This window comes from Colobus angolensis, unplaced genomic scaffold, assembly GCF_000951035.1.
Source record: "Colobus angolensis palliatus isolate OR3802 unplaced genomic scaffold, Cang.pa_1.0 Scaffold13, whole genome shotgun sequence".
Lineage (NCBI taxonomy): Eukaryota > Metazoa > Chordata > Mammalia > Primates > Cercopithecidae > Colobus > Colobus angolensis.
The window spans coordinates 13,446,783-13,463,253 of NW_012114252.1; the positions used below are offsets into that span (position 1 = coordinate 13,446,783).

At 38.7% G+C, this 16,471-nt stretch overlaps 1 protein-coding gene across 1 annotated transcript in view; it reads left to right on the top strand.

Annotated features, from left to right (window-relative positions):
• LOC105505883 (DNA repair protein complementing XP-G cells) overlaps positions 1 to 7,299 on the top strand; it is a 30,590-nt gene extending 23,291 nt beyond the window's left edge. Inside the window, exons 13-15 of the mRNA XM_011933863.1 lie at positions 3,472 to 3,672; positions 4,532 to 4,616; positions 6,619 to 7,299. Of these exons, the coding sequence (XP_011789253.1) occupies positions 3,472 to 3,672; positions 4,532 to 4,616; positions 6,619 to 7,209 (877 nt within the window). The 3' untranslated portion in view covers positions 7,210 to 7,299. The remainder of the gene's footprint in view (positions 1 to 3,471; positions 3,673 to 4,531; positions 4,617 to 6,618) is intronic.
• The last annotated feature ends 9,172 nt before the right edge of the window (positions 7,300 to 16,471 follow it).

A 16,471-nucleotide genomic window follows, 5' to 3' on the forward strand; every position in this document is an offset into this window, starting at 1 on the left:
ATTGTACTTGTCGGTGTTTTCGGTGTCCTGAGAGAGGTCAGCCAGGAAGGGACTTGGAAATATCATGCCAGGAATGTTACATCCAGCACTCCTGTCCTGTTTCTCACCGTGTGAACCCTGTGACGTGTTCAGTGGTGAAGTCTTGCTCCATCCAGAACCCAGAGTCGTGCTATACTCAGGGAACATTTTTCATTTTGAAGATTCTGAGATGGCAGGAGTTATGAGTATGTCTGGGAAAGTAGTTTTTTCTTTGTCCTTGATGGCATCTTTTAAAAAAAATTGAAATATAGTCACATACCACAAAGTTCACCGATTTACAGTGTACAGTTCATTGGTTTTTAGTATATTCACAAGATTGTGGTGGCATCTTTTAACCAACACTATGTCATGAGATGCTATTTGGTAGTGGCTGATTTAATGATCCTTGAGTGTTCTCTCCAGTTACATATCCTGTGTTTGAAAGATGTTGGGATGCTGTGGTCTGAAGAGTCAGTGATTCGAATCACTGAAATGAACTGTGAAACTATTGTAGTGATTGCAGTCTTCCAGTCATAGCACACTTACCAATGTGTTGTATTTTATACTGTCTTCATTTATCTTTTTCTGATTTTCTTATTGTTGAGGAAATTTATGTACCGGGAATGAGTTATGAGGTAGACATACATCACGGTAGGTAAATAACTTGAAAACCTGCAAATAACTTTATTATACAAATAAAGTAAATACATCACAGAAAATTATAAATATGTATTAAAGAGCTGATTACACTTTACAATTTATGTAATTTTAGACTTCTCTTCACACATATAGATGCATATACATTGCATATATATGTATACTCATTTGAGTGTGTGTATTATATTTTTTTTACCAGAATGGGATGATGCTATATACTTTTTTATTTTACCTGTAACCTATTTGGTGTTAGAACAGGGCCTATTATCAATGATACAGATTTATATCATTTTTAATGGCTCCAAGTAGTCTCTTTTTGGGTCTATTAGGACTAATTTAATCAAATGTCTTTTGTTATTTCTATTTTTAAAAAAGTATTAACAGATATTGATTTGAGTGTCCTTAATCTTTGAGTTCTTATCTAATGATTATTTCAGGATAAGTGAAAATAGTATCTGACTTTTCCATTTGGTTTCTTGGTAACTATTGAGAGTGAATTTTTTTTATGTTCATAGACAGTTTGCGTTTCTGATTTAGTGAATGACCTGTTTATGCTGTTCCACTTTTCTTTGTTCAGCAGTTTTTGCTCGTTTGTTGCCTGCTGAATCGTTTTTCTATTTGAGCAGTTTCTGCCTTTGGTCCTTCAGCTCGTTGATGCCAGGTGCCCTCCTGAGGGCACCCTGGCTGGTGACTCATTCTTAGAGCGGGGCTGCATTGGGCCTGCTGGTTGAATTCAGCTGTAGTCACATTTGGTTTGAACTACATGGTGTATTCTTCTCTTGAGCTTTAATTTTCCATTTTTCTACCAACATTTACCTTTGGGGAGATTTTACAAAAAATTATGGATTCTCTTGGGGGAAAAAGATCTGAAAATACTGCACCTAAATTTCTGGATAGCCCCAAAATAGCTGGCATGGAGCAACAGCAGTTTCCCTCCCCTACCCCAAGGCCTTGGACTGAGCATGAATCCTTCAGTTTCATTACAGTTGCCACCACTCCCCCAGCTCAGCTGACTGACAGACACCTTCCTCCTTTCATCTCTATGTGAAGTGCCAGGCCCTCCTGCTTGAAAGGGTAACCATAGCTTTGGCTTGATGAGCTCACAAGTGTGCTGATTCTAATTGGCAGTCATGATTACAGTTTCAAAAACGAAAATCTGCAAGTAAAGTAGAGGAGAATTATCGGTATTCTCTCAGTGCACTCCTGGGAAGAGTGTTGTAAAAGTAATGAGAAAAATTATTTTTTCCTTTTTTGCATTTTGTTGCTGTAATACAAGGAAGACCGCAATTAGTCATTTCCTACACTAGATGGCACTCCTGCATCGGTGAGGCGGGCCCTGGCCCTGACAGCAGGTCTGAGTGGGTTCCTAACGCCGTACTAGCAAGCTTGTGAAGCAGAGGAGCATGAGCTGCGGGCGTTTTTTCAGGTTCCACTGAGTACATGGATTGGTGAGGATTATGTTAGTAACTTTGATGGCATTTGTTTTTTCCTAATTGTATAACTGTCTCTGGTCAAATGTCACTACATTACAAACTACCTTCAGCCTTAGTGGCTTCACACAGCAGTAGTCGCTGATTTTGCTCATGCCTCTGAAGCTCGCTCAGGCCTCGTGGGGGTGCCTTGTCTCTGTTGCACGTCGGCTAGGACAGCTCAGCTGGGCTAGGACCCCCTTAAGTTAATGGCTCGCAGGGCTGATGAGGTGGTGGTGTCAGCCTCGGGGCCTCTCCACCTGGACGGACGCTTTGTGAACTTGGCTTCCTCACCGCATGTTGGAGCCAAGAGCAGGAGGTCCAGGGGACAGGAAGTGGCGAGGGCCTCTCCTAGGCCCGGCACAGCTGGGGTCACACTGGTCAGCCACGGCCTCCCTGCTCAAGAGGAGGCCACATGGACCACCTTCGCGATGGCAGATGCTCCAAGAGTGCGTTACTGTCTTTATCCCGCCGATTTAGGCTTACAATGGAAAACATTGAAAAATGAATAAAATATAAAGAAGAAAACGAATGGCTGTGTTCCTGCGTAGAATATTGCCTAGCACACAGCCAAGTAATAGTTGTTACTGTTTTTTATTTTAAATATCTGTTTACTTTTCTCATATATGTGTTTTTTCCAAAACTGGAATCCTACTTTAGAGTTATATTATCTCTGTTTTTATATATATTTATCTGTTTTATATACATATATAAAATATATACAGATATATATGTTTTTAAAGTTTGACATTTTCTTGGCATATTTGCATTTTATTAAATATTCACATTTTATTAAATATTTTATTAAATATATGTTTTTAAAATTTAACATTTTCTTGGCATATTTACATTTTATTAAATATTCTTTGATCCATTATTGTATTTAATTTGAGGTAGATAACACAGATACATTACCTCCATTTTACTGCTGAGAAAGAAACCCAGAGAAGTTGTAACTTTTGTGGTATAATTATGAGTGTGGGCTCTAGAGGAAGGCTGTACCAATTCCAGCGGTGAAATCTTGAGCCAGTTACTTCTTTTTGAGTTCAGTTTCCTCCTCTGTGAGGTGGGGGTAACGATAGGACATGGCTTGTGTCATGATTGGGCATGTGAAATATTTAACACAGTGCCAAGCACAGAGGAAGCCTTCCATAAATGTTTGCCATCATTATACATTGTGGCTAATCATACTGAAATTAATAAAATATTCTATATATCAGATAATTTGAGTTAGAACTTGAGTTTACACGTTCTAAGTTTAGTTCTTCATCCATAGTGCATGAACTGTAATGTCTTATTGCTGTATAAGTAATTGTTTCCTTTACAGAGAATGGTGGCATGAAGCTCAAAAAAATCCAAAGATAAGACCTAATCCTCATGACACCAAAGTGAAAAAAAAATTACGGACATTGCAACTCACCCCTGGCTTTCCTAACCCAGCTGTTGCCGAGGCCTACCTCAAACCCGTGGTGGATGACTCGAAGGGATCCTTTCTGTGGGGGAAACCTGATCTGGACAAAATTAGAGAATATCCTTTGCTTCTTAAAAGACAAGGAAACACCTTGTGAAATATGTGTTTGGTTTAAAACTTACAGAAGAGAAACTTGGATCATTTTTTCTTAATATCCCATTAACCCCATATTCTTAGTATCCCGTTCTCTTTCACTCCTTTTTCCCTCTCCTTAGTTGTTGTTTTTTGTTTGTTTGTTTGTTTTAAAGGAACAGTGTATCACTCTGTCACCCAGCCTGGGGTGCAGTGGTGCAGTCATAGCTCACTGCAGCCACCACTTCCTGGGCTCAAAGGATCCTTCTGCCTCAGCCTCCTAAGTAGCGCCAGCCACTGCATCTGGCCCCTCTTTTTAGTTTTAAAGAGGATCTTTGTTTGAATAAGCAGTGATAAACATTCATAGATACAACTGCATACTTAAATATTATTGATTCTGAAAGAAAGAAAGATGACTAATCTTGTCCTTTTTATTACTGGTTTTCCTCTCCGTGTATATTTAAGTAATCATTTGGATAGATGTTTCAAAACTTGCACTAGAATTAATCCAACTACATTTTATTTTTTCTCTCAAAGAAATAGGTAGGATATCTGAAACTTGTTTTTATTCCAGTTAACCTTTTTTCCATAGTCACAAGTCTTTGATGTCCTACAGTGAGAGCTACGTATGTTTTATTTCAAAGAATTGAAAAGAACATAGTGCCAGATGATTATGCTGGAGTAATTTATTTTGTTCCTACTTTCTTTTAGCACTCTAATCTTTATAAATAGGAAAGTCTTAGGAGATACGGGGAATGGAATCAAAAATGGGTTCTTTGGACCTTTTTATTTATCACTTGTTTAAATATCTTTCAAAATATTTATAAGTCTTAACTGCCTGCATATTTTGTCAGCGGTATTTCGGCTGGAACAGAGCGAAGACAGATGAATCTCTGTTTCCTGTATTAAAGCAACTCGATGCTCAGCAGGTAATCATGGTGGACCCTTCTTCTAAGTTCAGGATGAAGAGTAGGCTGTGGTCAACAGCTGTTAAAGACCAGTTAACTCTTTTATTTTAGGGCATAAAGCAGACATTTTGAAATTAGGATAATTTAGATGAGAGAAAAGAAGAAAATAGAAAAAGAAAAATTAGACTTTGGCTTCATTTCTGATGAACCCTCTTAGGGCTGAACTTTTCAGTCCTTGCATATTCATTTTTTTTCTTTGAAAAAACCAGTCTAATAATTGATTGCACACTAAGGTGTTTCTGAGTAAATACATTACCCCTTTGGCGTTACTTTCATTTTTTAACGAAAGGAAGTGTTCAATCCAAAGCAATTCTGGTCATTTAAGTTTTTATAAGTACTAATATTTGTAAATTCTATAAATTAATCTTGAAAGGTAGAAGTACAGTCATTATTGTGTATCAGTAGGAGAGGTTTTTATGGGGAAGGAGTCCTTTTGTGTGACCTTCAGTTCCTCTAGGTACCTACTTCTTGCTTTATCTGTGAGTATGTTCCAACTCCCGCAAAGCAAGCTTTCGCTCACACTAGGAACAACCCACAAGACGTACAGACAAATGAACCACTTGGCAGAAATGAGAGTGTAGCTTTTGAGATCGTATATTTAAATTAAACCCGTTTTCATTAGGCTTGGATAATTGTGAAAAGCATGAACAAGACTAGACAACATTTCGACGAGTTTCTCTTTGTTTTTTGGATGACTGTCTACTGGAAACATTATAAACCAACTGAAAAGCAAAGCTATTTGGCTTAGTGTCTGGTGACTTCTTAATTTCAGATAAATTTTGTTGTAATATTTATCTCCCTTTTCATTCTAAAACTTAATGTGTTTATTGTTCCAAAATTAGAAAATGAAGAAAATGGATTAAAACTACTCATTATTTACCTTCTCTAATACAGATGTTAACATTTAGGTTAACAAATTTTCCTACATTTATTTGTGACCATACTAAGTGTAACTTAATGTATCTAATCCTCCCCCAACTTATTAGCATATTTTCTTCTATGTATTGCGTAGTTTTGTTAATTCCAGATGACTAGATTACATGTCATGAAAGGGATTTAAATAATTAGTTCAGTCTACTTGTTGGACCTTTAATTTTCAAGTTTTTATAGAATGCTGTGATGAGCATTAGGCATATAGCTTTACCCATATGTAGCTATTTGTAAAGAGTAGCTTCTTAAAAGTGAAGTTGCTGAATAAAAGGCATGAATATTTCTTACAGTTGCTAATATATACTGTGAACTTGTGTCTTTTTTTTTTTTTTTTTTTTGAGACGGAGTCTCGCTCTGTCGCCCAGGCTGGAGTGCAGTGGCCGGATCTCAGCTCACTGCAAGCTCCGCCTCCCAGGTTTACGCCATTCTCTCGCCTCAGCCTCCCAAGTAGCTGGGACTACAGGCGCCCGCCACCTCGCCCGGCTAATTTTTTGTATTTTTTTAGTAGAGACGGGGTTTCACTGTGTTAGCCAGGATGGCCTCGATCTCCTGACCTCGTGATCCACCCGTCTCGGCCTCCCAAAGTGCTGGGATTACAGGCTTGAGCCACTGCGCCCGGCCGTGAACTTGCGTCTTAAAGGCATTGTATGATGATAATGTTTTTAAAAGAAAGACATAGTAGGACTTAGAAACAGGCCCCATGAAATTGTGTTCCTCCTGAGGAAGATGAAACGTTTAGCTACAGAAAAATATTTAACACGCTTTGAATATCTAGGAAGAGATTTCTCATTTGAGATGTGGACTAAAGACTTAGTTGACAGAGATGGTACAAGTAGTGCTTTAGGTATGATTTAGAGAGTGAAAATTACTATCAGTAATTCATTGGGAGAGAACTGGGTTTTGGGAGATAATGAATTAATATTCTCTGACATAGTAATCCAATGTGAGTGATCAAGGTTGAGCTTGTTGATTTGGTTCAGAAACTTGACTGACTTGTCTGATTTATTGTTATTATTCTTTTGTTACTTTTTAGACACAGCTCCGAATTGATTCCTTCTTTAGATTAGCACAACAGGAGAAAGAAGATGCTAAACGTATTAAGAGCCAGAGACTAAACAGAGCTGTGACATGTATGCTAAGGAAAGAGAGAGAAGCAGCAGCCAGTGAAATAGAAGCAGTTTCTGTTGCTATGGAGAAAGAATTTGAGATACTTGATAAGGCAAAAGGAAAAACCCAGAAGAGAGGCATAACAAATACATTGGAGGAGTCATCAAGCCTGAAAAGAAAGAGGCTTTCAGATTCTAAAGGAAAGAATACGTGTGGTGGATTTTTGGGGGAGACCTGCCTCTCAGAATCATCTGATGGATCTTCCAGTGAGGATGCTGAAAGTTTATCTTTAATGAATGTAGAAAGGAGAAGAGCAGCGAAAGAGCCAAAAATCAGTGCTTCAGATTCGCAGAACTCAGTGAAGGAAGCTCCTGTGAAGAATGGAGGTGTGACCACCAGCAGTTCTAGTGATGATGACGGAGGGAAAGAGAAGACGGTCCTTGTGACTGCCAGATCTGTGTTTGGGAAGAAAAGAAGGAAACTGCGACGTGCAAGGGGAAGAAAAAGGAAAACCTAATTAAAAAATACGTATCCTCTGTAATTAGGTATGCCAGCCTTTTGTAATGAATTTGTTGCGAAGGCATAATAAAATTAACTATCTGCACGGGCTTTGTATTTAGTGTGTGGTTCTTAAAAACACAAATGCTAAATTTGACGTTTGTTTTTGAATGTTTTACTTTTCTAGTCTTTTTTAGTTGACTATTTCAAGTGTCATCGGATGTCATCTTGGGTTCACAGACCTTGTCTTTTCGTGTTTCCGTTGTCTTACAGTGTCTGAGCCTTCCTGGCCACGCGTAAAAAAAATGAGAAAGATTTCTATTGATCAGCACCCACTCTCCGCCGGCATTCCCTCTGACATTCAGACCTAACTGAGAAGAAACATGTGCATGTTTCTTATTCCACGGTAGTGGCGGTTTTACACAGCTGTTTAGCTCTGCTGCCCATGGCTTTGCATTCTCCCTCAGGTTCCGCTTAAAAGCACAGCAGGAGGCAGCCTCACTGCTGGGACGTATTTGAATATGTTTGCTGTGGTTTTAGCAAATAATTAGGAAACCTAAATGGGGTCCGTCGTTCCACCTGTGAGCATTAAATGTATGGGAACCTCTGTACCATGATGTCTGGGTTTTAAACGAGACTTCACTGGTCAGAAGCTGACTTCTGTGTAAATGGATTTGGAGGCTTGGGGCTGGAGTTGAACTGGTGTAGGTGGGTCAGCTTTAGGAGTGGCCTGCAGAGGTTGATTGTTGTTGACACAGTGTTTGTTCAGAGTGGACAGACAAGGTTATTTTAAGACTGCTCCTGCGGAGACCTCTCCCGAGAACAACTCCCAAGCTCCCAGTTGCTTTGAGTTAGGAACGATTGGAGGAGAGTGCTACCAGTTACTTAAGCGTGGGTCGTCTGCCTTCAGACTTGCCTTCCCAGGTCTGTCTTTTTGGCATCTTTAGTATTTCCGTCTTTCCTGACTTTTCCCTTCAGCCTTCAAATTGAAAATCTTCACCAATAAAAACAAAATCCAAATAGATAACCTCCAGCAGTCTTTGAACGACTCCTAGATGTGTTGTTTTTTAGGTTCTCATTTATGTTGACTTGTCAGCCAAACTTCTCCAGTCCTTGAACTACAGCAGCTGCTTTTCTTTGCACATTATTTCTTCCTAATTTCAAATACGTCGTCTGCATCCATCGTTCTTCTCTAGCAGCTTCCTTCTAAAGTCAACAGTGATTTCCACAGAAATAAACTCAAACGGTTTCTTCATGCTTCTTTTCTCTGGAGGAACTTGGAGCAGAACATTTTTGGAGGTAAGGGGAGGAAAGAAAAACTTTTTCAGGTTTTCTCATTTCTCAGAATGACTTGTCACTGGGAGTTTTCTGTGTATATGTTTGCAGGTAGGGTAACAGTCTTGCTGTTAAATTAATATTTAATTTGATGCCTTTAGTAGATATTTACTTTTATTTTTCACTGCATTAGCTGGGGGAAAGGATAAGCCACTGTAACAAAAGATGCTCATATACAATGGTGCAAATAAGCTAGAACATTACTTCTCTCTGACTCAACAGTCTGGCCAGTCAGAGCTTATGAAGCAGTTGTGCACCATGAGGTCATTCAGTCTTGTGTGGTGCTATCTTGCCTGAGGGCTCTATTCTGGGTGACTACTTCATCTGCATTGCATCCTGCCAGAAGGGGAAAGAACAAAAGTCCAGGGCAAGCAGAATGTTCCGTGAAGGGTAACTAGAAACATCACTATTCTCTCATTTCGTCGACCTGGACTGAGCATATGGCCACAGCTAGATATGCTCAGAAATGGAATTTCTACCCCATCTATGTGCCTAGGAAGCAGGGGGAATGTATGGTTAGGACCATGATAAACCTGTTCTGTAACACTGTTTATATAACAGTTTAATATTATATCTTCTTTTATAACAGTTTAATATTATATCTTCTTTTTCTCTTAACCCTGTGACCAAGACGTAATGCTTTTACAAGGGGAGAAACACGTTTAGAGACATTAACCAGTTTTGCCAAATTCACCCATGTAGTAAGTAAAACTTCTCACCTGAACTGAAATCTCCTAACTCAAAATTCCAGGGTGCTATTTTACCTATATAAAAGAGGTTGCCCATTTAAAATTATCAGCAGCTGGACAAATTTATTATTATTCACATCAAGTTGGTGTACCTAGAGCTTACTTAGGTACATAATAAATATGCTTATATTTATATATATATGTATAAAGCTTATTTAGCTTATTTCAATTATCTTCCAGCTCATTAATATTTTATTTAGCTTTATACTTGCTGTTAAACCCATATATTATTTTATTTCATTGATTGCTATTTTTCAGCTCTATGTGACTCTTTTTTTTTTTTCCAATTTGACTCATTTTTGTAGATTCCAGTTCTCTGGTGTGCTTCTCCTTGTCATGTTTTTGAGCATCTTAATCACAGTTATTTAAAGTCTGTCTAATAACTCCAATATCCAAGTCACCCATGAGTTTATTTCTGTTATCTGTTTCTTGGTATGCTTGGGTAAGTTTTTTTTTTTTGTTTGTTTGTTTTTTTGAGATGGAGTCTGGCTCTGTCGCCCAGGCTGGAGTGCAGTGGCCGGATCTCAGCTCACTGCAAGCTCCGCCTCCCGGGTTTACGCCATTCTCCTGCCTCAGCCTCCGGAGTAGCTGGGACTACAGGCGTGCTTGGGTAAGTTTTGACTGAATGTTGGACAGTCTATGTGAAAAATTATAGGTACTCTATATCTTCCTCTAGAGAGGATTCCAGAGTGTATTTTGACAGGCAGCAGAGGGGAAGATCACCTCAATGCAGCCAGCCAGGACCAGGTAGATTCAAGGCTGGTTTGCAGTTTTTTTCTGTTAAGACTCCAGCTTCTAGTTTCCCCCGCATTCCGGGAAAGTCGCTTTCCAGGAGTGCCCCGATGTTTCTTCTTTTGCACTTGGTTCTGCTTTTGCCACTGAATGCTTCAAAAATTCGCCTCTTGCCCTGAACAGCTTAATCAGTCAATTCTTCGAGTGAATGATCGGCGCTAAGTGTTAGGCTTCTCTCTTTTTTCTGGGATCTTGGGCCCACAGTTCTGGCTGTCTTGGCAGCGACAAACACTTTTCTTTTGTCTCCACAGTTCTGTGAGATTGTCTGACGCTCCGCTTTTATCCTTACATGCGGTCCTCTCTTTGACTTCTTCGAGAAACAGCAATGCCTGGAATTCTTGGCGGCCTTGACAGCTCTCTGATACTGTATAACAGAGGCATGTTTGTGTGAGGTGTGTATGTGTTTAAAAATCTGCTTTTCTCATTCTTAATAGAAGCTGAGGTTTGCTATAAGCTGCTTATAGCTGGAGGCAGAAGTCTCTATGTACTTGTTAAACAGTTTAGTATAACTGAAGTGATGATTGTCATCATGTTGGTTAAGATGCTTGATTTAGGGACTCTGTCTATTATGAGATCTAACAGTGAGGACTGCATGATCTTTCCAAAAAGTCCTTAAAAAAGACAATGGTTTTTACTTATCATTTATTCTTGTTTTTAAAAAAGCCCAAAAGAGAGAGGATCCTCTGCCCCTAATTAACTGCCTATGAATAATAGTTTGCATTGTTGAGGATTTTGAACTTTCCAGAATGTTTTTACCTATAATATTCACCCCATAAATATATGTTGTATGACTTTTGTATCAGTTTTAAAAGATATTTATATTTTTTTGAGACAGGGTCTTGCTGTGCTACCCAGGCAGGAGTTTGGTGGTGTGACCACAGCTCACTGCAGCCTCCATTTCCTGGGCTGAGTGATCCTCCTGCCTTAGCCTCCCAGAGGCTAAGGCACCCTTCTGATATATCCTTGTTTTATAGATGATGAAACCAAGAAACATACTAAGTAAATGGCTTAAAATCACAATCTAATTATAGGCAGGAATAACTAAAATCAGACTTCCCAACTCCTAGCCCTTTCCAATACATTAAAGTGACCTTGATTCATCTGTGTATGCATCATGGACTTGTAGTCACGCTCGTAAGTTTAACTTTCCAATATTGCTTGTATCGTTAACTCTGTAACTTTCTATTAAGGATCTTTCCAGTGGCATGGGAAATGTGTATGTCCTCTGAGAGGCACACCTACATGCACTTGGGCAGGTGCACAGGTGGATCTATATTCTTAGCCTGCCCATACAGTCTGAACAAAAAGGAATCATGGTAGTTTGATTCCTGGGTGCAGAGCAATGCTACACACATTCTAGTATGGTTGTTGGAGTCTAAAAACAGTGTTCCCATGCAGATAGGTGACATGAAAAATATGTGGCCTTCATTTCCTAGAATGTCATAGCCGTGGAGTCTTAGAATAACTCTTGGCATCCCAATTAAAAGCTGGATCACTTCCTCCAAATAGTCTTCGCTCACTTCCGGGAGTGGGTTGTATTCACCTTTAGCTCTGTTCACGAGACACTCACATGGGATATTCCTAGCCTTCTGCCCACTTAGTTACGGGCATTCCAGCCTCACTGCTGTATAACCAGAGGCATGGGAGCTGCAGCTGTCAGAATCCTAATCCCTTCTGCTTGGACTCGTTACCAGTGTGTACAGTAGTAAACTGTGTGCTGTGATGCTAGCCTTTCAGTCACTACCAGAGGTCTCAGCAGCAAAAACAAAAATTGTGGATGATACGTTTTAAGCTTCTAGAAACTCAGCTAACTCCTTTAGGTATGTCCAGGCTTTCCATTTAAATGTCAGCTTTAAGGCAGACACGTATAATGAAGACGTCTTTCTTTAATGGGAGAGATCTAAATTGGGAGCAAAACATGTGACCACTTTTGCTATCGTTTTAGCTGTGTAGCCTCAATGACATAATTTAACCTTGGCTTTCCTGATTTGCAAACTGTAGGGAAGACAATGTCTTCTAACTTGCTGCAGTATGCTGTAAAAGAAAATGTGGTGGCTGTAAAAAGTACTTTGCGATTCTTGGAAGAAAGGAGTGCTATATTAATTCACGGTACTGCAATAGTTATTTTACCCCAGATTGAGAAGTAAAATATCAAATTGTTATTTTCCAAAGTTTGAATAACTGTTAAATTTATTCAGATAATCTGCTCTATTCAAGAGGCGTAAATAATTTCTTCAGTTTTATTATATCGGCTGTGATAGTATGGACTCCTTAAGGTAGACGCTGCTCAAAAGATTATTTGGCAGTGAGGCTGTTTGACATTGCATACGTGCTAATGATGCATTGATGGTAACAAGAGAACTTTCAATGTTTTAATCACCTCTTAAATTTTAGGATTGCGATCTTACTAGTCAATATGAAGATGATGCCTTTCTTTGTTACAACTGAGGTAGTCTGGTGAAGAATATGTTTTCTTTCTGTAGTAGCTTTTTAAAATTTCTGACTCAGAAGCCTTTGTTCTCATTTTAATTTGTTCTAGATGGTGTTTAGATGGTCTTTCTTAAATCACACTTTGTTAATATGATATTTTAATATAATTTTGTCTACTGTATTTGAAGTTAAATTTTATTAAGAAAATATAAAAGCACTCCATACACATTTTGAATTAATTATTACCATTTGATATTTTAATGTATTATCTAGTTTTCAAGAAATAATGAAGAAAACATCAATATATCATCAACCATCATTTCATTACTTGTTGGATTCAGAAGCTCAAGAAGGTAAATCATTTTATGTTTATGTAGCTTACCAATTCTAAGAAGACAAATAACTAATAGAATATAAAGTGTCACCTTTGCAATATTCATTAATGTCTTAAAGGGAGCTGGGACTTTTATCAATGGTGTATTATGTCTTGGTTTATATTTGCGAGCCTGCAAACATCTTGAATAATGTTTAATGTCTATTACTATAGCATGATCTTGATATGTTAAAGATACTTTTGACAGAATATATTAGATTTATAGACTTGCTAAGCATGTACAGAGTTTTTGATCTTCAAATAAGGAATACTTTTTTTCTCAAGAGCTGTACACTAAATGTTTGATGTGATTTCTAAGCAAATTTTATTTCAGATAAGAAGCTTGTAAGAAAGATAAAAATAGTTTTATGTAAAAACTATAAGTTTTTACTAGTACTTGGATGAAAGGCGAATTTAGGCTATACAAACATCTATAGCCTGAGTTTATGGTTCCTCTAACTATTAATTAGAGGCAAATACATAATGTAATTTGACCTCTGGATGTAAGGAGATTAAGTTTGAATTCTACTATCAGTGTGGTTATTTGAAATTGAACCATCATTTTTATATAGTCTTAAATATCAAGCTTGACTTGGCATGAGTTATGTAATATAACCGTCCCTGTTGTCTTGAGATCAAAAGTACAGACATACACTCTTGACAGACTAGAAAAATTACCATATTTTTGTAGAGCAGTTGTAATACAAATCTAACTATCTTGATTTCTTTTGTTCTCTCCTTATCTGCACACACTGTAGATGTTTTCTGAACAGTATAGTCCTGGTTTTTCTGTTTTTGGCCATTCCAGGTGGCTTCTACCTAGGAGAGCACATCTTTAGGCCAAGAGAGCTGGGTGTATGCCCAGTGTTGGCAGCCTACCTGGCTGAAACACAAATAGTTTTACCAAGTGATTCTTGCAAACCTAACCATTTAAGTTGATCACTTAGAGAACCGAGAAATGTAGATGATTTGAATGAAGATGCAATTTCTGTGTGAAATACAATTACATCATTATCATCACCATTAGTAACAATTCTTGGTTTCAACTGTGTAGAAAATAATTTGGCAAATTACAAAGGAAATGGAAGAAGTTCAAGGTAAGGTTGAGACAGAACTAGCATTGCAATGTTTTACAACACAGACAAACACACTCTGTAATTATATAGCCAATTAAAGCTTTAAAAAGTATGTTCACACACACAGAGCTAAGGGGATTAAGGATGTGTCCTTGGAGCAGATCAGGTGGCATTTGGTTGGAAAGGCATCACCAAGTAGAGGAACACTCAGTTCTCAAGTACTGAAGGATACGGACTTTTCCTGCCCTAACTCTTTTATACTTAGAATCCTGTGCTTGGAAAGGATGGAGCAAACCCATAGCTCAGTGCTCGTATTTCAACACTGGCGTGAAGATCCAAGAATTATAGGATGTCACTTATTTATACACAGATTAAAATTAGGGCTATGGTGGGTGCTAATAATTCTTCTATATGTGTTTCTAAGGCTATATTATAATCTAAAGTGTCTAAAACCTTACCCACATTAACTATTCTAAATATCCTATGTTGCCTGCCTCATGCCAACAGCCTCTCGCTAGCTGTTAGTACATGTAGCAATCTGTTACAGAACAGTAGGGTCACCCGAGGACCTGCAGCCTTGGGGCAGATTCATCCTTGCCCAAGGCTCAATGATTCTGGCTCACAATGACCCTCAAGTCTGTCACGTCAGCTGCTTACATCCTACTTACTACCTCCTGTCAGTTTAGGGCCTTCAAGACATAGATGCCAAAATGGGGCTAAGCAGGTAAGGGATTTACTTGGGGAAATGTTTGTGGAGGATAAAGAGGACACAGAAGTAGGGAAGGAGGGTCTTCAGAGCCCAACGTGGGTCCAGTGCCCGTGAGAGGAGAGAGAGAAGACAGATAGGGTGAAGAGTCTCCAATTGCAACACAATTCTGAGACAGTCTCAGGTGGGCTGATGAAAATCCCTGAGCAGGAGTTGCCTAGAGGGGTGTCCTATATGGAACAGGAACCGGCTGGCTTGAGTAGGCAGCCCCAGGAGGAGCATGCTCTCCCAGGAGCCTCAACTGCAGCAGTGGGCAGTGTTGGGCAACTCTGCTCCTTGTGGCAGGTTCTCTTAATCTCAGTGGCACACCCAGAGTAGTATGTATTTAAAATAATTTTCCTTTACAGGTTTGCCCCACCACCTATATTTTCGATCACAGTCAATGGCAACATCACTCCCCAGGCTACCCAGAAACCTGGAATCATCCTGATCTTCTCCCTTTCCTTCACGCCCTTCATCATTACATCTCATTGAGTTTACATTCCTGATATGTTTCCCTTCCCCTTGTTCCATTTCCACCATCACTTGCCTTGATTCGGGTCTTCATTATCTCTGCTCCTGACTGCTGTTAACCGCCTGCTGTTAACCGCCTTGTAATTGTCTGTCTTGCTCCGGGCCAGTTCCCTTTCCTTACCCTCTAGTTCTTTTTCCTAGTGTAACCTGCACTGGGTCATCTTTTAAATCCACATCTTGTCACATTTGTCTTCTGCTTAAAATTCTTCAGTGCCTCGTTGTTTCTTATAGGATGAAATCAAGACTTCTTAGCATGGCATAATGTGTTTTACCTTGTGCTACTATCCTCATTTATCCTGTATTCTGGTTCTCAGGGTTTCCAAAGTTCGAGAACTGGTCAGGAGACTTTTTGCCAGTGGGCTTTTGCACATGTCATTCCCTGTGTATGACAGGTCTTCCCTTCTCTTATTTGACAAACTCATAATTAGGAAGTCTCAGGTAAGTCTTTCCTGAGCTCTCTGAGAGGTGGAACTTTCTATTTTTGAGTTGCCTACTGAAGCCTCTGTTATAGCACTTTTACTGAACCTGTGTTATACAGCACTTGGTCTGCCTTCTAATTCATAGTGCCTAGGTACTTAATAAATGAGTGAATGGATGAATGAATTAGCTATAACATAACCCTATTGGCTGACTTAAATTTGCTCATTAGCAATGATCTTGTATTTCTGATCATCAGTCAGTTGACTCTCTTCAGGACTTTTAATATAATGTTCTACTCAAGGTATCATATTAAAATTTTTCAGGAGCATCTTCATAAATCTTTGCAGAATTGGATTATGGGTAATATGGCTTTTATAAACAGTATTACATTAATATATATGGAAATTTATGTAATTGTATCACTGTTTTAAGAAACCTATCAAACTATAGTCTGAGGCAATATATTTAATATACTAGTTGGAGTACTATAGCACATATAATTACTAATGTGAGAATAATTTATTAACACATTTTAAACATTTTACAAGTAACAGGAATAATTAACTTCCAGATAAGACTAATAAATTTCTACATGTTGAATAAAAATAACTCTTGAATATACCAGCCTACTTCAGGTGTCTTCAAAACTCAGATTTGAATGTCAGGTTTGAATGTCAATTGTCGCCCCTAGGGGAGGCATACCACCGCTTCGAAGGCACACAAGTTCATACTTGGCTCCTTGACCCAAGGTTACTGCCTTCATTTAGACACTTGTCATTTTTCATCTAGATTGTTCCAATTCTTCTAATTAGCTTGTAAGGTCACCA